General features: G+C 43.7%; 1 protein-coding gene across 1 annotated transcript in view; it reads left to right on the plus strand.

The window, feature by feature from the left end:
- Nucleotides 1-22620, plus strand: part of LOC134571195 (unconventional myosin-X-like) — a 104132-nt gene that overhangs the window by 23414 nt on the left and 58098 nt on the right. The window contains exon 2 of the mRNA XM_063429344.1: nt 8698-8793. Within this exon, the coding sequence (XP_063285414.1) occupies nt 8698-8793 (96 nt within the window). The remainder of the gene's footprint in view (nt 1-8697; nt 8794-22620) is intronic.

Genomic DNA, 22620 nt, shown 5'->3' on the forward strand with positions numbered 1-22620 from the left:
AACCGGAACCTGTTTCGACCTGTAAGCTCTAGAAATAGCCGGAACGGTCCAGGAACGAAGGGTAGCGACAGAGGCTGCTTCACCTTTACGAGAACCCCAAGGAATCACAAACAATTGGGGAGACTTTCTCCAATTAGCTGAACGTCCAATATACGTGGAAAGACACCTCCTCAGGTCTAGTGTATGGCATCTTACTTCTTCAGGAGATGATGGATCCTGAAAATACCCCGGCAGGACAATCTCTTGATTCAGGTGGAAGGAAGTAACAACCTTAGGAAGGAACTCAGGTCTAGGGCGTAGCACAACTCTATCATCAAAGAAGGTAGTGAACGGTTGTTCAGAAGACAGTGCTCTGATATCTGACATTCTCCTAGCAGATACCAAGGCCAGTAACAACAGGGTCTTTAGAGAAAGAACCTGCATAGGGGCCTCATCGATAGGTTCGAAGGGATGTTCCGTCAAGGCCTGCAGAACCAGAGGCAGATTCCAAGGAGCCGAGAATCCCTTGATAGGAGGTCTAATCCTAATGACAGCTTTGAAGAAACGAATCACCATAGGATTTAAAGCCCAACGAACACCAGAAGAGCTGAAAGAGCCGAGCAGTGCACTTTAAGCGTGTTAAGTTGAAGGCCTCTCTCCAGGCCTGCTTGAAGGAAACCCAGAACCTGAGACACGGAAGGGGAACTTAAATCTTGAACCGTGGAATTACACCATCGTGCAAAGGCTTCCCATACCTTATGGTAAGTAGAAGAAGTAGAAGAATTCCTGGAACGTAATAGTGTTGAGATAACCTGGTCCGAAAGGCCATGTTCAACTAGAGACTTCCTCTCAATAGCCATGCATGGAGCCTGAATTTGTGAGGCTCCGGATGAAACACTGGACCCTGAATCAGCAGGTCTTCTGATATTGGAAGTTCCCAAGGCAGGTCCATCGATAGTCTCTGCAACAGGGGAAACCAAGGACGACGAGGCCAGAAGGGAAGAACAGCTATCACCTTGCAATGTTCTTTGGAGATCTTTCTCAGAACAGCGTGTATGAGCGGAATCGGAGGGAAGACATAAGCTAGATTGAACACCCAACTGATGGATAGAGCATCCTGAGCAACTGCCATTGGATGGTATCTTCTTGACACAAAGCATGGAACCTGCGCATTCCGATAGGTTGCCATGAGGTCTACTTGGGGAAGACCCCACTTCTGGACCAACTGGGTGAAGATCCTCTTGGAAAGTTGCCATTCTGAAGCTTCTATCAGGTGTCTGCTGAGGAAATCCGCTAATACATTCTCCTTCCCTGGAAGATAGGTGGCACACAGGCCTTCCACATGATTCTGAGCCCAGGTCATAATGGGAACGATCTCTCTCATCAGGGCTACACTCCTTGTTCCGCCTTGATGGTTTATGTAGGCAGCAGCTGCTTTGTTGTCCACTCTCAACTTGACCCAGCGATGCCTGATGAGCTGTTGAAAATGAAGAAGAGCCAGGAAAGTAGCTCTTAGTTCTCTGATGTTGGAAGGCAAGCATTGAGTTTTCGGTGGCCATTTTTCTTGAAAAAATCGATTGCCTAAATGTGCCCCCCAACCTGTCAGACTGGCATCCGTCGTAATGACCACCCAGTCTATTTCTCGTAAGGGGAATCCTCGGGAGATGTGTTCCCACGACATCCACCAAAGGAGCTTCTGTTTCAGAGCCGAAGGAATGTGAATCAGCGACTCCCAGTCCCTCGAGCTGGTCCTGAAATTTCTCAGAAAAAATTGTTGAAGAGGGCGAAGGTTCCACTGTGCCCACCTGACAAGCTCTATCGTGGAGGAGAGAGTCCCCAGGAGTCTCATAAACTCTCTTGCCGAGGCCGAAGTCTTCAGTCTGAAGTCTCTTATCCGATCTTGAAGTACGATCTTTCTGTCGTGTGCGAGAGATACGATCGCCGTGTCTGTATTGAAATTCGCTCCCAGGAATATTAGTTCTCTTGAAGGATGCAAGTGACTCTTCTCGTAGTTGATGAGCCAACCGAAATGAGATAGAGTGTCGAGGACTAGTTGTCTGTGTTGAAATATTATTCCCAGGTCCGGGGCCACTACCAGGATGTCGTCCAGGTAGTGAAACACCGCTACACCTTCTTTTCTGAGCAAGGCAATGATGGTGACCAGAACCTTCGAGAAGGTCCTTGGGGCCGTGCTTATACCAAAAGGAAGGGCCTGAAATTGAAAATGTTCGTTCCGGACACAAAACCTGAGAAACTTTTGATGGGCGATCGTGATAGGGACATGAAAATAGGCATCCCTGAGATCTACTGATATCATCCAATCTTGGTGATGAACAACAGGGATGATGGAGCGAATGGATTCCATGCGAAATCTTCTGACTCTGAGGTAAAGGTTGAGCTGGTGGAGGTCTAGAATAGGTCTCCATTTTCCTTCCGGTTTCTTGACCAAAAACAGGGGAGAATAATAACCCTGGAATCTTTCTCCTATGGGTACAGGTACGATGGCCTTTTCCATAAGAAGATTGTAGACATAGAGACTCAGAATCTCTCTTTTTTGGATGTTGGCAGGAAGCCTTGTGCGAACAAACCTTGGTGGAGGCGGATAATCTTCGAATTCCAGATGATAACCTCTGCTGATAATGGATCTGACCCAAGCATCTGGAATGATTTCCCAGGCCCTCTGAAAGAATGAAAGACGTGCTCCCACTCGAGGAACCTGGAGTAAGCCACCTTCAGAACTGCTTGTTGGGGCGAAAGGAAGAAGTCTGCGTCTTGCCCCTAGAGGATTTTACATTCTGTCCGCTCTTCCAATTGGAATGCCTAGAGAATTCTCTGCCTGGTCTGTAGGTCTTACTTTCTCTAAAGTAGCCTTGATCCCTAAAAGGTCTGCGGTCCAGATGAGGTCTCTTAGGACGTCTATCTTGAGGCAGCATGACCTGCTTAACCTCCGCTGCTTTCTTAATAGCTTCATCCAGCGGTTTCCCAAAAAGCACTTCTCCCATAAAGGGAAGTGAGCATAGATTATTCTTAGAAGAAAGGTCTGCCCCCCAGGACCTTAGCCAAAGCGCCCGTCTAGCGGTGACTGCATGGGCCATAACCTTCGAAAGAATTCTAATAAGGTCAGTGGAGGATTCCAAAAGCCAGTCACTGGCGAGTTTGATATCCCTTAAGGATTCTGCCATCTGACGTCTACTAACACCTTTATCGATGTCATCCTCCAAGTCAAGCAACCAGGAACGCATGGCTCTAGACAAAGCAGAGATGGATACGGCCGGGTGGCAACCCAAGCCTGCTGTCATGAAGGCTTTAGATAAATCAGCATCTATCCTTTTATCCATGGGCTCCTTAAGGGAAGCATTGCTATCAATCGGAAGCGTAGATCTTTTAGCAACCTTAATGATAGGAGCATCCACTTTAGGTACCGTAGTCCACAATCTGGAATCCTCCTCTTTGATCGGGTATAACTTTGAAAGCCTTCCCTGACTAGTAATCCTTTTACTAGGAATTTGCCACTCGTTCCTCATCAGGTCTTTAATCGAGCTGTGAACTGGGAAGGAAGGTTTTTTCTTATGCAAATCTCCAAAATGTCTGTCAGAAGCCGAACATTCTTTGGCCTCTTCCGGCAAATCTAATGTACGTCTAACAGCCATAATCAAATGCTCCATAGCTTTGGAGTCCAAGGAGCATGGTTGTTCCATATACTCCTCTTCGCTGGAAGAGATTGGCTCTAAATCCTGGTACGCTGAAGGTTGTCTGTATTCGTCTTCAGACTGATCTGAATCCATGCCGAAGGTCTCACCTCTTGATCTCTTATTCTTGTGAGATTCAGCAATTCCCTCTACCACTGCTTGCTTGATCCAATACGCAATATCCTTTGCTGAGGAGGTAGAGGCTTGCGGTGACTTCTGGCGATCAGATTCACCTGCGACCATGGCTAAGCATCTTCTGCAGAGCCTGCAGTTATCCATAGGCCTTGCTCCACATCCCGGGCAGGCTGCCGGTTTTTCCCTTCTCCTCGATGGGGATCTGGGACAGGACCGGTCACGAGGGCTGTAAGAAACAGAAGTCATAAGACTGTACCCTCTATGCACTCTTTTTGTAACTTGAAGAAAAACATAAAAAACATTGCTCACCTATGACCTATAGCAGATCTCGTTGATTTTGCAGAAGTGGATGATGGATCCATACTGACTGTAGGGCTAAGAACATTAAAAAAAAAGGTAATGTATTCCCAGCCCAACATTATGAAGATTTTAAAAGAAAAGTAATTCACTTACCTGCAGAGTTTTAAGAACAGTCTACTAGAGCACTGTATCTGTAAAGGGAACTGAAAACGAGCGTTTTTAAGTCTGAAAACCGCCATTTCAAATTTCCCGCTCTGCACCTTTAAAGGATCGCACATGCGCACTTGGTCGCGAGATCGCGGAACCGCCATTTTGGACATGGGCAAATTTCACTCTGAGTCCGGGCGGACGCATTGCGCATGCGCGAGCGTCTTACCGTTATGCTGATCGTCTGATCGAGGTCTGAAGCACACACAGGACGCCAGAGGATTCCCACAGCCTGTGGAACTAACCACCCAGGCTCCCAGGGGTTCCCAACTCCATGGAGATTGGGCTACATGTGCCTGGGCTTCCTGAGGAGGGAGGCTGACCTCCACAGGGACAAGACCATATCAAACATGGTCAGGTGAGCAAAAAAAAAAAATATTTCAGATAAACTGAGAGAAAAAAAAAATATACACAAACTGTCCTAGGGCTAGGAGGACAGGAAAAGACTGAGGTGTGGAGGATACTGGGGTACCTAATATAGTAGGGGAAGGTAGGCTTAATTGTTTGATTGATTGTGTTTCCTGTCCTGAGGGTTAGAGGGAGGAGCTAAACCCATATGTTAAATGCTGCCATGATTAGCCAGGAAAGAGTAAATTTAAGAAGCCATCATACATCCCATTGTGAAATTTTGTGCTGCACCCCAAATTGGGAGTACATTAGACCATACTCGAGTGTAGTAAATCAATCCTTGTACATAATCCTTGAACGTGATTTTCTGCATTCTTTATCTTTTAATTTATTTTATTAAAGGGGAAAAAACACTAAATAAAACTAATTCAAAGTTGCTCTTCATTACAACCCCCAACCAGTATAACGAATTACTAAATTGTCAATTCAGAATCTGTTCTGTAAAGCCGTATGTGGCCGGCCCAGCAAGTAGCTGTTTAATAATTGAACACTTCTTCCAAACATCACTGCAAACGAATGTCAGAAACATTCCCCACATTAAAGGTCAGCCATCACATTGCAGCAGGGTGACTGCTCCTGCCAAGTCAGAGGGTTGGGTTAGCCGAAGGTATTGGAGTTTGTTTGTTTTACCCCTCTGGCATGTATTTGCAGCTAAGCATTATTAGGGCAGTAATTCGACAAGCTAGATAAGGGCTGATAATCATGGAAGTCCTAGCTAGCTGCGCATGTCCAAGCTTTTACTAAGGTTTGTGAGAAAACAATTAACTGTAGTTCAGGGTTTCAACCCATGGCTTTCTCGCTGGCTGAGAGTGATGGGAATTGTTGTCAAGTTGCTGTGTAAGAGCCTTGTTCTGTTGATTGCACAGTTAAAAAAATAAGGTGGATAGATGTTCTAATATTTTTTAGAGGGCCAACATATTCAATAGCGCTGTGCAATATATGACTGTAGGCTCATATGAGCGTACCGTCTTTTCTCAAATCATTAGTGAAATCTAATAAATGGAAGTCACTGCTTCCCTGCAGAGCTTGCAATTCATTACTGTCCTGAGGGGTCTGTACCAGGCACACAGAGCCAGTAAACACTAACTGGTAAAATCCAACTTCCTGTTAATCTCCCTGACCCTTAGCTGTGTCTCCTGCCATCATCCCTTTAGGCCAATCTGTATACCTGCCTGCAGCTTGTCTATTCCCTCCTGCTGTGGATCTCTCCCCTCCTGCTGAATTCTGGGCTTGTATGCCTTGGGCACATTCTGCCTGCGTATACCATGCCCCCACCTCTTCTTCTGTAACCTCATTGTCCTTCATCCTCAGCGCCTGGTACCCTATTTATAGGTACAGTAAGGAGTGTACCTTCTTGTGCCATCTGTCCCTGGTTTAGTGGGGGAGGGTGACTCTGTACATGGGTAAGGACATCCTATAAAATGCACCCCGGACTGTATGTAGAACATTTTTCACTTGCTACTGAACTGCAGCCCCATCACTCTTAGCCCATTCACTGGTATTTGAAGATATAGTGACATGCTAGGCTGATTATGAATTTGTGTTTTAGAATGATGCAGTTATCTATTTAAAAAAGAGTGTTAGCTGAGGGTGATGGGAGCTGTAGTTATTTGTATTGTCATTTTATATAGTGCCAACTTATTCCGTAGCTCTTTACCTCATTTCTGAATAGACCATAACAACAAATGAGACAAACTATTAGAACTTTTGACAGTTGAACAGCATGCGATCCGCTGGGTATGATTTGAGCGAACGTGTTGTGGTTGTAATCCATTGGGTTGGCTAAGATTTATTAAGAGTTTCTCATTTTTTAATTTAAAGTTTTGGAGGAGAGTCTGACCTTTGAATGTGGTGAACACACGCTAGACGGGTTTGTGAAAAATCAGAAGTTTCTCTTATTTGTTTATAACTTTTATAAGCTAATGTTAATATATCGGTAATATTGCTTGCTAGAATTATTCATAAATATACAGGACCCTAAATAATATATTCATAAATGTAACGGTTTGCATAAGGACACACTCCAAAATAAGTTTAAAAAAAATGTAATGTATTTGAGACCCCAGAGAGACTCCTCTTTACTTAATGTGAAAGGCTGTAGAGCGCGCATGGTCTGTGAAATGCTTCATTCATTGAAATCCATGAATGAAACTACTTCTAAAGTTTAATATAGGCTGACTGGCAGTGTGGTGGAATCTCGGTAAAAATAAATTTAGTAGGCCGAGATTACCACGTGGCATGTGTACGTGCATATGCTGACGTATCGATCAGTTGGTTGCACGAGGCAAGATACGATCAGTAGTGTACGGAGCATGTGCAAGAATACAGGATATAGTATTCCCCTCCTCCATTGTGCTGGACAAGCCATGCGGTCAAACAGGAAGTTAATTCTTATTTGTGTTGATTGGTTAAGAGAATGTGCGGGTGGAGCTTAATATGGGAGGAGTTATATGCCTATATAAGGAGCCTGCACTATTGTCCGGGGCTCAGAATTTGCTGTATTTTGGTGACGCTAGTCCCTCTGAGTCCCGATCGGTGATCCAATAAAGAATCTCTTCCTTCCTGAAGAAACCTGTGTCCATCTCTCTGTGCTTGGCTTCCGTCAGTTTCTCCGGTATCAGCAGTTTATCATATATAGTAACCATTCTATGCATTGACTAAGAGTCTCTTTATTGTAATACAAAAAAAAATACAAGGTTGGTAACCCATACCAATGCCCCATTACCTTACATGGTGGTCCATATATATATTTAGACACTGACTCCAGTTTTGGCTCAGCACTGCTCTAGCACATAGGCTTTTAACTGAAACATGATAAATATGACATGAGGACAAAGGACAGAGAGACCGCTTTAATTTGAGGTTCTCTTTATTCATAAATCATAAATGTGGTAAAAGTAAAGCCCCCTTTGGATGCATAATTCATCCACTTTGTGGGAGTCTTAAATTAAAACACCACAAATCTTGTCACTGTCCAGGTATTTATGGACCGAAGTGCCAATGTTCTAATGATGACATCGTACTTTAGACTTTTCTACCTTATACATTGTAGAATATGTGTGTGTTGCACATAGTTGTGTGGGGACATGGAGACAGGATGTAGGAAAGCTTAGTGAAACAAGAAGTAGACCGCTTGGCTCACTGTAAGTCCTGACAATAAATCCGTTCATCACAAAATTTATCTGATGACTCCATTATTACTTGTGCAAATCTACACATCTCGAGGAAAGTTGGTCCGTTTCTCATTCTGCTGATGGACTTGCTTTATAGAATATCCATCCTCCTCACTGTGGTTGTTAAATCGTGGAATGTGCTATTGGTTCTGTCCTGTTTTTTAGTGTGAGGGGGTTCCACAGTCACTAGTCAACAGCAAAAAACAAATGTGAAGAAGGCTGAACTTGATGGACACATGTCTCTTTTTAGCCCATGTAACTAGCATTCTGAGTGCTGTTTCAGCGTAATTAAGTGTTTTTCATATTTATCTGTTTGTTTTTCTCGCTGCCATTCCCTGCAATGTGTTTCTCGAGGCTAGACCTCCTCCCTGCTGTGTCTGCTCCGGAGGTGTGCAGGAGTAGAGGGGACAAGTTCCCCATTTTCCAAGGTGAATGGTTATGGAGTTGACAGACCTTCCAATCACGCTTCCTTTTGACAGCCATCCCTACCCAGTCACCCCGTGCCTGTCCTCTGCCATTTTCTCCTGAAGGGTGAAACGCTCATTATCTATTTGGTTGTCATATGCCAGGGAGCAGCAATCTAGGTCTGCCTGCAGCTCTCGCAACATTGTCTCCATCTAATGTTTTGTCCTGGTCCTCTAATTGACAGGTCTTTGTAGGCATTTTCCGAGGCCGGGAAGTTAGCCAGATGTGTGTATCTTGGGGGGGGGGGGGGACGTTGGAGCTTTATAAATGTCTTGTCTTGTCTTGTCATGGGGTGGGATCTCCCTTATTAATTTCAATTTCTTTCTGGTTTTCTGTAACAGGGCTGCCGAGTATGGCTGGTGAGAAAAGATGGTCTACTGCCAGCGACGGTCACCTCCAGCGATGTCGACTTTGTGTTTACCAGTGACTATGGACAGGTGAGTCTGATTCACCTCAACTCAAGGAGAGATTAGTTTGACGAAAACAGCAGAAAATGTAAAATTCACATTGAATTCCCGAAAATTCAAATTTTAGAGAATAATCCTGAAAGCAAGAAGACTGACTGTGCAACGTTAAATACAAAAACAAGAACATCAAAGAATAATTCTCAATAGTCCGATTCTGCCCATCAATAATAATGCTGTCATGTGACATTGTTTTTTTTCTACGGTCATGTGACACAAGGCCAGTTAAAGGGATTTCTGTGTTTGAGTCTGTGCCTTATTACGGTATATTTAAAGACCTGATGCTCACTTATTGCTGAACTATTTATTCTGTTTTACAATTTAACCAGGGTGGGGCTCAGTAGCTTTTCAATAGTTGCTAGCTCCAGGCATTTCTGTGCTCTGATAATATAAAATTTTTAAGACTGTGTAATATAATTTAATAGTTATCTTGACAAAAAAAGATACTGTATTCTCACTATTTTACTCCCACATATCAAAAGGACATAGAGTGGCATTAACGTATAAACACATTTATTGTAGTTTTAAAGACGTCTTAATGTAGAGCTTTGTTGTACACTCAGACACACCAAACATTGGGTGTTCCAAGGAAAGACCAGCATTAGAAGAGAGAACGATTTGAGCCCAAAATAGAGACTGTCCCTCATAAGTAGGGACACTTGGTAGGTATGAGACAACTGGTTATTCAGTGTTGTATCTCTGTGCCATTAGACACTACCACCATATGTGTGCTGCCCTCTGAGTGACACTGCATGGACCTTTAGATATTGGGCGGCCAGTATTCACTGCTGTAGTATATAGAAACCAGCTGTATACAGATGTTGATAATGTTATTTTAAGAGATTCTTTGCATTCCCCATTCTGACCCATTCCGTGCTAAGGGATCATTATTCATGAAAACTCCCAGATATTGGGCCCAGTCGCAGGATACAGCATCACTGTGTCAGTTCTCCCCATGTGGGGTCCTGAGATAATGCAGAGGACTCACACGTTATCAGACAAGGGGGTGCTAGAGTAGCTTCTAGCTGAGATGATGCAGATATTAACTTCCTTTTCATTTTAAGGGAAATTGAAGAAATAGGGGTGCACATAAAGATAAAGACATCTGTTAGGTAGGATTGCTGTATAATTAGACATTGGGACTTGTTGGGAGTGGTAATCAGTAGGAGAAGTATTTAATGAATGTCTCTAACATATTCTGCAGGGTTGTACGATGAGAGCAAAGTAATTTTTTATTTTTTTTGTGTACACAGGGGTAGGATTTCTAAGCTAGTTAAAGATGTGACATAGGGAACTCTTTCGGGGTGGGAGTGGGACTGTAAGGTATTAGGGACATTTAATTGAACCATAACCTCAAGTCCATTGCTCTAGATAGAAAATAAGGAAGCGGAGAGGGGTAACTAGAAAACCTTTATCACAACTTAGTGAAATATTTGTTATTATCAGAAACCGTTGTTTATAGGTGGAATAGCCATCCAGCAGAGATGGTACAATGAAAGAGAAATCTTGCAATGTTGAGCAGGTAAGAAAATAAGAATAAGTTAATATTGGAAATGGGCTGAGTACATGTACCTGGTAGATTGCATCTGCTGTCACAACCCCTGTTTTTATAATTAAATGGAAACAAAGGGAACCTGATTTTGACTATTGGGTATTGTCTGTTTTGGTCCGGGCCACCTGAATTTGTCAATCTGTAACTAAAGGAAAGTGCAGAGGCTGAGCACAGTCATGTTTTCAGGGGACAAGGTTTGCATATTGTTGGGTGAGGATAATGAGATCTGAAGTTCATATAAATTGGGCTTTCATAATTCTCCCACTTCGAAGTGTTGATTGGATCACAGTTTAAAAACAAATTTATAACACCGAAGAGATTAAAACAAACTCTTGTAAATGTAGCTAGAGCGTAGAGAAGAAGCCATTGCATTGTAATCCTTTTAATTAACCAACGTATTGTTAACAAATCCCATATCCTTGTATCCTGTAATCACGTAATTCAAGAAAAGGAAAGTTGATATTATAAAGTCCCAATTAAAGTGTGTTACGAATTTTTTTTTTTGGGGGGGGGGGGGGGGAATAAATGTAGAATGTGTGAGATTTGTTTTAACATTTCATGTTTGTAGTACTGATAATTGCATCTACCCAGTGTGACCTAATCAATCCATCAGTACACCTAAAACTGCAGAGGTGACTGTTGCAAAGGCCAAGATGTGATAAACCCCAAATGTTGCACCTTTTCATTCTTTGAGATGTCAAAAGTGTAATTTTTGGGTGGGCAGCCAGTAGCATGTTGGCTTTTTACCCAGATAACTGCCAATAAAGCTTCCTGTGTTAGCTGATGAAATCTGTTCTCCATGTGTTTTAAGATGAATTTCTCTCCGTCAGCCAGTAAATGTAAACGTGGGGGGAAGAAGGGAGGGAGCCACTTGTTGCGTTCGGATGTCTGTATATCTGCTATATCGGACCGATCTTCAGGATATTGCATGTTGGATAAGATCACAGCTTGACAAAACAAAACTGAAGCCTCTGCGACATGTGCTTTTACGCAACTGACTCAACACCTGGCCTTGATTTCATATTTCAGATAAACTTTTAAAGCAGCTATGTCACCTTCTGGGGTCTTTGAATATTTTGCATTCCGGTGGCTGCAGGGTGCAGGTAGTTTTACTTGCCTGGCCGCCGCCATCTTATTCCACAAGGTCCTTTTTAGCTCCTGGCATGTCATCTGCCAGGCGATGATGTCACTGCTATACTCTCGCGCATGCCGGGGAGTACAACATTCACCTCTATGGAGGATCCTGCTAAACCACGGGATCTGCCATAAAGCCTTTTTATCTCCCCCAGCCATCACTAGGGCATGACTCCGCATTGTTGTGTAGCAAAACTACATAAAACAAAGTGCTCATTTAAACAAATAAATTATAGGTTGGTAGGGGTGACCGTGCCACTTTAAAAAGTTTTTTTTTCTTTCTTCAAAGTATTAAAATATCAAAATATATACATCTTACATAAACTCAATACATTAAAATATAATAAATTATTGGAAAAGCTCATGCGAAATATAAAATTTGAGGCCCATGTTTGGAAATCGAGCGATGTGAATGAGGCTGATATATTTGCTGTCCATCAACATGTAGCCTATTTCAAAGTAAAACCGACTCCGCCATAGTCCGTTTGGCTACTTTAGGCTCAATGTAGATTTTAATTCGCTATAATTTAGAATTTGGTAAATAAACTCGGAGCTGTGTTATAAGGATTGAATTGGAGAAGGACATATAACATCATGTAGACGTGTAAACAGGGCTGCCATCAGAAATTTTGGGGCCCCTGACACAGCTCAAGGTCTGGGCCCCCTGGCGCCTGCACCCGAGTTTCCCCCCCCCCCCCCCCCGAGTCCGCCCACAGGGATGCAGTGTCTGCAGGGCCGGTGCAAGGATTTTTGCCGCCCTAGGCAAAAGTAAAGTTTTCCGCCCCCCCATGTGACATCAGTGCCCCACCCATATGATCTGCCATGTTAACTAACACTGTGCTGCAGTGCTGCCGTGTTTACAATAAAAGGCCTGCAGGGACAGGCTATAGACTCCAGAACCACTACATTAAGATGCAGTGGTTCTGGGGACTATAGTGTCCCTTTAATGTGAGGCAAATTAAAGATTAGTGCCACGAATAATCTACTAGATTGCCTACTTACAACCAGATGAGGATGATGATGGGCTTCAGCTGCCGTCTGGCTCCACTGGTCTGGTGTAGAACAGGCTCTCTGGAGGCGGTTTGTAACTGTGGTCACAAAAATCAATGTTCTGGGAGAACGGGAAGCAGCTCCATTTTTTGAGGACCCTTTACACAGCTCAAGGTCTGGGTCCCAGGGTCCACCTTCATGTTCCACGAATGGGTTTGTTCACAGGGGTGTGTGTGTGTGTGTGGGGGGGGGGGGGGGTGGGGGATGTCCTGATGTGTGTAAGGAATGCATTGTGTGAATCTGTTTGTATGTGTAAGGGCTGCAAGGTGAGTTTGTGTATGTATGGGATGCAGTGTGTGTGTCTGTAAGGGATGCACTGAGTGTGTGGAAGGGGTGCATTGTGTGTTGCTGTGTGTAAGGGATGCATTGCTTGTGTATGTGTGTCTGTGTGTAATGCATTGTGTGTTTTTCTGTGTGCAAGGGGTAAATTGTGTGTGTGTGTGTGTGTGTGTGATGGATGTCAATCTCTCCCCCTACCCCCGTCAATTTCCTTCTTCTCCCCCCCCTCCAATTTCCTTCTTTTCCCCCTCCCTCTCATTGCCTTCTCCCCCCTCCAATTTCCTTCCTCTCCCCCCTCCAATTTCCTTCCTCTCCCCCTCCAATTTCCTTCCTCTCCCCCCTCCAATTTCCTTCCTCTCCCCCCTCCAATTTCCTTCCTCTCCCCCCTCCAATTTCCTTCCTCTCCCCCCTCCAATTTCCTTCCTCTCCCCCTCCAATTTCCTTCCTCTCCCCCCTCCAATTTCCTTCCTCTCCCCCCTCCAATTTCCTTCCTCTCCCCCCTCCAATTTCCTTCCTCTCCCCCCTCCAATTTCCTTCCTCTCCCCCCTCCAATTTCCTTCCTCTCCCCCCTCCAATTTCCTTCCTCTCCCCCCTTCAATTTCCTTCCTCTCCCCCCTCCAATTTCCTTCCTCTCCCCCCTCCAATTTCCTTCCTCTCCCCCCTCCAATTTCCTTCCTCTCCCCCCTCCAATTTCCTTCCTCTCCCCCCTCCAATTTCCTTCCTCTCCCCCCTCCAATTTCCTTCCTCTCCCCCCTCCAATTTCCTTCCTCTCCCCCTCCAATTTCCTTCCTCTCCCCCTCCAATTTCCTTCCTCTCCCCCCTCAAATTTCCTTTCTCTCCCCCCTCCCTCAAATTTCCTTCCTCTCCCCCTCCCTCAAATTTCCTTCCTCTCCCCCTCCCTCAAATTTCCTTCCTCTCCCCCTCCCTCAAATTTCCTTCCTCTCCCCCTCCCTCAAATTTCCTTCCTCTCCCCCTCCCCTCAAATTTCCTTCCTCTCCCCCTCCCCTCAAATTTCCTTCCTCTCCCCCTCCCCTCAAATTTCCTTCCTCTCCCCCTCCCTCAAATTTCCTTCCTCTCCCCCTCCCTCAAATTTCCTTCCTCTCCCCCCTCCCTCAAATTTCCTTCCTCTCCCCCTCCCTCAAATTTCCTTCCTCTCCCCCCTCCCTCAAATTTCCTTCCTCCCCCCCCCTCAAATTTCCTTCCTCTCCCCCTCCCTCAAATTTCCTTCCTCTCCCCCCCAAATTTCCTTCCTCTCCCCCCCATCAAATTTCCTCCCTTCCTCTCCCCCCTCCCACTCCCTCAAATTTCCTCCCTTCCCTCCCTCTCCCCCCCACACATTCAAATCCCCCCCCAACCCCCACTCCCTCAAATTTCCTCCCTTCCCTCCCTCTCCCCCCCACTCATTCAAATCCCCCCCCAACCCCCACTCCCTCAAATTTCCTCCCTTCCCTCCCTCTCCCCCCCACTCATTCATATTTCCTCCCTCCCCCCTCCCTCAAATTTCCTCCCTTCCCTCTCCCCCCCACCCCACCCCCACTCACTCAAATTTCCTGACACCCGGCGGGCGCGCGAGGGAGCACTCTCCTCTGAGTGCTTCCTCTTCAGCTCCCTCGCGCGCCGCGTACTGATGCCGGAGCCGGAAGATGACGTCATCTTCCAGCTCCGGCATCAGTACGGTGCGCGAGGGAGCTGAAGAGGAAGCACTCAGAGGAGAGTGCTCCCTCGCGCGCCCGCCGGGTGTCAGCAGGGCCAGCCTCTGGGGGGCCCTGAGGTGACCGGCTGCTGGGCCCCCCAGGAGAAGAGGCTGGCCCAGTGGGAACATACCGGGGTCGCAGGGCCCCCTGCGACCCGGTATGTTCCCACTGAATGTGGGGCCCGGACGACCTGAGCAGTCCGGGCCCCCCAGGACCGCCGGGCCCATGACAACCGTTGCGGTTGTCATGCCCTGATGGCGGCCCTGCGTGTAATCTGCTAATCAGGTCACATGCCTTATCTGTTGCTTTTATGATGCTAAATATGTTCAATGTGCAAGCATGTAAACCAACGCATTGGTGCCGCCATCTTGGAGACGCGAGTGTAATCTTTAGTAAGGTGTATATATGCTGGAGATTTTGCTAGCAGAATATAGAATTAAAATGCCAGATCTGCCTTAAAGTGTCCTTGTCATATGTTTTGTGAATGATACCGTCCTTTAATTTGTGCACTATGTGAAATGAAACCTCGTCCTTGCACATCGGCTACAAGCCAAGTTAAAAATGCTTTTAACCAGCGATCTATATGTCCGCCAGCAGTACAGTTAAGGCAATATATGGTTTAAATCCTTTATGAGCCGACACAAAGTTGTTTGTGTCCACAGGGAAGCTCCGTTGATTCGAATGTCTGCAAGACGAGATGCGAGATGCAAGCAGACAGAGCTCAAAGCACAGATATAGCCTTTTCCAGTTTAGTACGGGATATTAGATGCTGGGATTTTACTTCTTTATCCTTTCCAATGCTGCAGGAATGTACGCCTATTTCTGTTGTGAATTGCTGTTTTAATGGTATTATAAATTTTACGTGACCGTTAATGGTAACAATAACCCAATAGATTTATAATGGCAAAAAAATGAATAAAAAATGATTTTGGTTTACTTTTCTCCACATCCTAATATTTGGAAGGACATTGCGCAGTCAGAGAATGTACTACTTGTTGTTTTATAATAAGATTTTGGGCAAGGGAAACACCTTGTTAGGTTTAAAAATTGGACCGTTATGCTTTAGAGTTTTAATTTGGGGGCTGCGGCAATACTGGTATTCACTGTGTAAACAAGTACCCCATGCGCAAATTTAGGTGTAGGTTCATGGACCGCTGAGTTGCAGTGAATCCGGTAGCAGTAATATTATTGCTTTAGACATGCTGCTATTTGTGATGTCCTGACCTCCTATGAGTTGTAGTTCCCTTGTCTTCTTTTTTTGCAAAAAACGGAACTCTCCCATTAAACTCTAGCTGCCTGGAAAGCTCAGGAGATCTTTAAAAAAAGTATCAGTCACTTTCTGGATTTGTGAGCGTTTATTGCAAAGTCTAGAATGGTCAATGTGAAAAAATATATATATATTTTTAAAATTATTAATTGTCCATGCTTTATATCCACTGATTTACTGTTTTTACAGTAGCAATGTGGTCAATCAAACTCCACCAATGCTTAATCTTTTTCAGAGCCATTTAATTGGCACATCATGCTATTTCAAGGACCATATGGCCTTTTCCAGCGTGTTTATGTAAAGCCGTGATCTCACCTCATGTGGTTAATCTTGATGAGCCAGCTTGTTTGCATGTCATTATTCTGAATTCATAGCTTCCCAGTAATCACGGCGATGCTGTACGTTACTCTGTCCTAAATAAATCCATAAGGAGTCTTAATTTACCTCCTGCTGCAGACTTGTCCTGTTCCTGATCCGCCTGATTGTGGTTATTGTACAATCACCTCCTTTTGAATTTGATGTAGTGACCAAACCTCTGGTTGGTATCTGGAGTCCAGTCTGTTTATGATTTAAATACATAGACGAACCATAAGGGGGAGCAGAACGCCAAACATGCATTGCAAAAAATTAACTATAGGTTTATTTAAAAAAAAAAAAAAATACACAATTGACCCTTAAAGAAGAAAATCTTTGTAATATTTTAAAATATTTAAGGTGGAAAATAATGGGATATGGTGTGCTCATATGCTATGAGCATCACTGTGTCAAAGTACCCCAAAAAGGGCTGCACACCTCCCAACGATCCTGAGTCCGCATAGTATAGTCCCTATTTCCAGTCCATGTTGCACCATTCTGTGTTTTACTGCACAAATGTTTTTGTTTTTTTTTGTTTTTGTTTTTTAATACATGACCTCACTCAAACACAGTCAGGGCATCACACCCATATAAGTGCACCGTGCCCCATCAGGAAAACCCCACTTTCTGGCATGTCCTCTACCTTGTCCCAGTTCTATACCTGCGAGGTGTGGTGCTACAAGTATCTCCTATATTTATTTATATGAGGACTGATAATGGAGTACTTTGACTCAGAGCTGGGGATCACACAGTAGACCATTCTACCTCCCAACTTTTCAAACAGCCTGAAAGAGACCTTTTTATTTAGGGTCGAGGATGGAATGTGGTGTGAGCGGAACTTATCAGCGTGACCTGACTTGGTAACCAAATGGTCTTATTTACACAGACTGGTTTCTAAACACATTTATTGTAGTTTAAAGACACATTACTGGGAGTATTATTTCTGTAAAGCTATTTTATCTTTCGTTCTTTTGAAAAACTAAAACAAAACACTAAAGCGAGTCTCTATACTGCATTTTATTGTTGGGGTAAAGGCTATATAGTCTTTGAAGGTGGTCCCTCTGTTTTTGAGCAGTCTGTTAATATATGGGCCTTCTCTACACCGACAGATTGGCTCTTTTGCATCCTATACTGCTGATAGTCTGTGAGCTCTCACCTTTGTGAGCACATGGTTTGGGGAAAACAATTGTATGAGCTGCATTTAAAGGCGTGTTGCCCCGTAATCCCCGTACAGTATAAACTGCAGCAGTTTTATGGTGCTTGGTGTCCCTTTAACACAGATCTCTAAACCTCCTAGACTGGTCCCTTGATGTCTTCTGCAAAGTCATTAAAAACGGTGTTTGCAGACGAAAATAGAAATGACATCAGCGATATGACACGCTTTCAGAGTAAATAGACTGAAATAATGAGTTTCCTTCAGGAAGTCGCTGGGATTGTGGAATGGTTCACAAACTGGAGTTAAAGAGCCTGGGAGATTTATTCGCTGGAAGTGACTAATTGTTGTTTCCATGCTTTTTGAGACCATTCATGTACGGTTTGTAATAAACCAAGATTTATGGTACTGACTTGCAGCAGCAATTGAAGATGTGCAGATTGCATGAAAACGTTATGAGTAATTACAATTTTAAATTTACATCGAAATCCTATACAGATTGCAATTTTATCACATAATGGTTCCTCCTTAATTTGAGAGGCTATCAAAAATGCACAGGGCTTATGGACCACTCCACACCCATTAAGCCATTTTTTTGTATATACACCTGCCCTGCAGTGTCGTTGGTCTATTCTAACCTCCCCTGGTTGTGACTGACGCAGCCTGCATGAAAACAAAATGGTTTAGTTTTCAATCAGATGTTAACTTACTTTAGATTTTTACTTTTTTCTTTTATTCTTGCTCTGTTAATTGAACTTGAATAACACATGTGAGGCTCCTGCAGAGTTTAGAAGGCTATTAACATGGCAGAAGATAATAAATTCTATATTAAACAGACTGTGTAGTAAGGAACCTAAATATCTATCCAGGTTAATTTTCAGAAAAGTGTTTAAAGGGGCACTATAGGCACCCAGACCACTTTATCTCATTGAAGTGGTCTGGATACAATGTCCCTATCCACTAGTCCTGCAATGTAAATCATTGCTGTTTTTGAGAAACTGCGATCGTTGCATAGCTGTACTAAGACTGCCTCTAGTGGCTGTTAGACAGCCACTTAAGGCACTTCCTGGTGGTTAAGCGACTTTTGGTCGTCTAACTGATGCTGGACCTATAGGAAAGCATTGGGAGGCTATTGCACATGCAAAGCTAAATGCAGCACCACGCCAATGAGCATTTCCTCAGATGCATTGACTCAATTAATCTCTATGGGGAGCATTCAGTGTTTACACCTTTAAGTGGCCATGTGCGTGACTGCCACTAGAGGTGCTCCTAGGCAGCAATGTAAAAATGTATCTGTAAAGGCAATGTTTGTATTAAAAAGTCTGCAGGGACAGGCTATATACACCATAACAACTACATTAAGCTGTAGTTGTTCTGTTGACTATCGTGTCCCTTTAACTATAAATTCCAGTAAACTAATTAAACTCCTGTTAGTTTAATTTCAACAAATAACTATAAATATATAAAATCCAAGGTAATCCTGCACTCACGCTTAAAGTATCCCCAAAAATCCGGGTGCTTGCATGCCATGGCTAGTATTATATATCCATCCAAAAAGGCAGGAGCACTCACTTGTTAAAAATCCAAATTTATTGTAACATCTTTAAAAAACGATCAACGTTTTAGTCCTGCACAGAGGACTTTCATCAGGATCAAAGATAGACGAAATACAGACAATTATTGCTTATATACACAGAAATATCAAGATAAATGACTTGCCCCCAAGTAAAGTGCTGTGTGTGTGATCGGCGTCCTGCCGTTCCCAGTGCGCATGCGCGAATAAGCTCCGCCCCCAAAATGACGTCATTACGTGTTGACGTCCAAACCGTCTCCATGGTAACGCAAATAGCTATTTGTTCACCATGAAGGCAACCACAATATCAGGGAAGCGGGCAATAAGTATATAACCTATTCGGATCAACACTAAGGACAGTGTGATCCAATGAACGAACTAAGTGAAATATAGTCATAATGTAAGTGAAATACTAGTGTAAACAGTGACATTGAAGTACCATTACATTATTGCTAAAAGAGCTGGTGGTACTTATTTAAAGTGGCAAGATGCATGATTGGAAAAGTGCATGATTGCTGTATATAATGAGTCCCAATGATTAAATAATGTGACTAGTGCCAAAAAAAAAGTGCTGGTGCAAAAACCTTATGAGTAAAGATACTGAGTGCCAAACTGAAAAATTAATCAATTAATCACTATTAAGTAAAGAAAAAGACCAGTGATCATACTGGAAATTCTAAGAAATTGAGAGATAATCAACTGTTACTGTGTATAAATCACTTATAACAAACATTCACTACATACACATATTAAAAATATTAAAAAGTCACTCGGCTGCCAGAAACAAACATTGTTGCTATTATAGACCATAAACAGGTAAGCGGATATTGGCTCCTATACAATAAATCTGTGGTCTATATTTACATATACTTTAATCAAAAAGGTGTCCTATATTGACATTTTAAACGTAATGTAATAATGGCTAAAGCAAAGTATAATAAAACCGGGACTGATTAAAATCTTGCAGGGCAGAGCCTTACTGATATAAACATCAGAAAGTAACTATAGGCAGACTATAGTGCATCAAAAATAGGAAAAAGAGGCAAAAAGAAAATAGAGCAAAAAAAAACTTGATTACAAAAAAGAATGAAAAGAAATGGTTTCATTCAGACCCTTTGGAGATACTGTATCAAGTTCAAATATCCAAAACGTCTCCCTATTCAGTAGGATCTTGCCCCGATCCCCTGCTCTTCTTGATATGGGGACGTGGTCTATAGCAATGAACTTAAGTGAGGCCAACGTATGCTTCTGCTCCAGAAAGTGCTTAGCTACAGGCTTATCAGATGTCCCATCCCTATATGCCAGTCTAATGCTGGAACGAAGACCTCTGATTCTCTCACATAGCGCCGTTTCGGTCTTCCCGATGTATACAAGACCACATGGGCATGTGAGTTTGTACACAACATGTGTAGTTTTACAGGTGATAGTGCTCTTAATAGAATACTTCTTATTGGTGTGAGGATGCGGAAAAGTTCTTGATGGGGTCATATGGCCACATGTAACGCAGCCTAAACAGCGTATACTACCCCGGTTCACTGTTGTACTCTTCTCCGTATAGTTCCAAATGGGGTCTGTATGGACCAATAAATCTTTAAGGGTTCTGTTCCTTTTGTAACAGATCAGGGGTGGTTCCTGAAAGACTTTTGTGAGGGTGTCGTCTGCTGCTAATATCCTCCAGTTTTTTTCTGATAGTTGAAGAATTTGTGGGGATGATTGATGGTAAGTAGAAGGAAAAAACATCCTTTGGGTTACCGATGACTCCTTCTGTGCTTGAGGCAACTTGGCCTCTATGAGTGCTTTTTTCCAGAATAGAGCGCTGGTGTCAGGGTACCTGAAGTCTCTACCTCGGAGGAGGTTAGACTTCCCGACGTCCGTTCTCTCAGCGGGGCTGATTCATCTAATCCTCAGAGCTCTGATAGTCATTCCCACGCCGGCCGCGAGAACCCCACTCCCTTTTATGACACGACGCTCAGGAGCCGACGTCATGACGGCAATCACATCCCGACCTGTCAATCTGGTTCGGAACAACGAATCAGGGCTCGGCAAGGGCGGAGCCATGATTTAGAGAACCAGGGTATAAAAGCGGGATGTGGGTAATGGTTCATTGCCCTGTCGTGGTTCTAGCTTGTCTGGTTCCTCATTGCTCTCATGTTTATCGTGCTATCTGGTTTTGACTCGGCTTGTACTATCGTTCCTGTTTACCTCTCGTGTCCTTTAACCTCGGCTTGTCTCTCGCTTACCTGTCCTCTCGTTCCCTCGACCCCGGCTTGTCTCTGACTATTCTCTGCTTTCTCCGTACGTTAGTCCGGCCATTCTAAGGTCCGGTATACGTACATCTCTCCTGTTCGTACTCTGCGTGTTGGATCCCTGTCCCGATCCTGACAGCTGGTACCCACGTTCTACAAACCTTCCCGTCATCTCATTCAACTGCTTCTTTCACATCCTGTTCAGAGTTATTCCTAATCACTCTGAGATATTGAGCTTTTGGTAGGGAGGATTTTAGTGCCGTAGGATGAGCACTCTGTGCGTGTAGCAAGGTGTTTCGATCTGTTGCCTTTGTATACAGACTATATTCTATTTTATCCATGCCCACCGATAGTTCCACATCCAAGTATTGCACTTTCTCACTACTGATGTTGGCCGTCATTTTGATGGGGCTTGAGAGTTTAAGATCTTGTACCATAGTATGGGCTTCAGCTGTGGTACCTTTCCATATAATCAACAAGTCATCGATGTAGCGGTAGTAACCTTGTATTAAGTGGCCATATGGAAGCAGGATATTCTTTTGTTCATATTTGAACATGTTTGCATTGGCATACATGGGGGCCATTGCTGCCCCCATAGATGTACCCGATACCTGGAGATAGATATAGATAGTCCTAGACAGTCCTTCTTAAAATAATATATGTGTATATATATATATATATTATTTTAAGAAGGACCTATTATTTTAAGAAGGACTGTTCTTCCTAAACAGGGGCACTTGGCAGGTATGCAATTCAGGGAGTATCTCTTGCCTATACAGCAGACCCCATTAAATAATTGGGCATTGCTTCCCAAATGCCTAGTGTCTCCATTGCCATCCTTTGATGTGTGCAGCTGCAATTTTGTAAAGTAAGCCCTTAGCTGTTGAACTTCCTTAATTAAATTGTTTTCCTGGAGTTTTCTATTGTTTGAAGCAGAATTGCTGTGTTCTCATTTTTAAACATCATCTTGTAGATAATAGGGGAAAAAAATAAATAAATCCTGTTCTGATTTAAATTAAAAGATATTTATCCTTAAAGGAAACTTCTACCCAAGGCAGTTACAGAAAGCAAATGGTTAATTTGCATAAAGATACTTTCTATAGCATAAAGGGACACTGTAGGCACCCAGACCACTTCATCTCATTAAAGTGGTGTGGGTGCAAACTCCCATCACCCTTAACCTGCAGCAGTAATTATTGTTAGTTTTTATAAACTGCAAAAATTACCTCTGATGGTTAACGCCTCCTCTACCAGCCAGCCACTAGAGAGACTTCCGGAATTGAAACCGACTTTTGGTCCGTTATGTGACGCTGGACGTCGCTCTGCATGAGGACCTCCAGCATCAGATTTTTCCCACAGGAACGCATTGAATAATGGTGTCCTATTGGGAGATCCTAATGGGTGCGCTGCCATGCGTGGGCGGAGCTGAGCCAGCGATGAGGGACCATCGTCACTGGACCCAGGTAAGTGACTAAAGGGGTTAGTAACTCCTTCACCA

Source organism: Pelobates fuscus, chromosome 8, assembly GCF_036172605.1.
Source record: "Pelobates fuscus isolate aPelFus1 chromosome 8, aPelFus1.pri, whole genome shotgun sequence".
NCBI classification, from domain to species: Eukaryota; Metazoa; Chordata; class Amphibia; order Anura; family Pelobatidae; genus Pelobates; species Pelobates fuscus.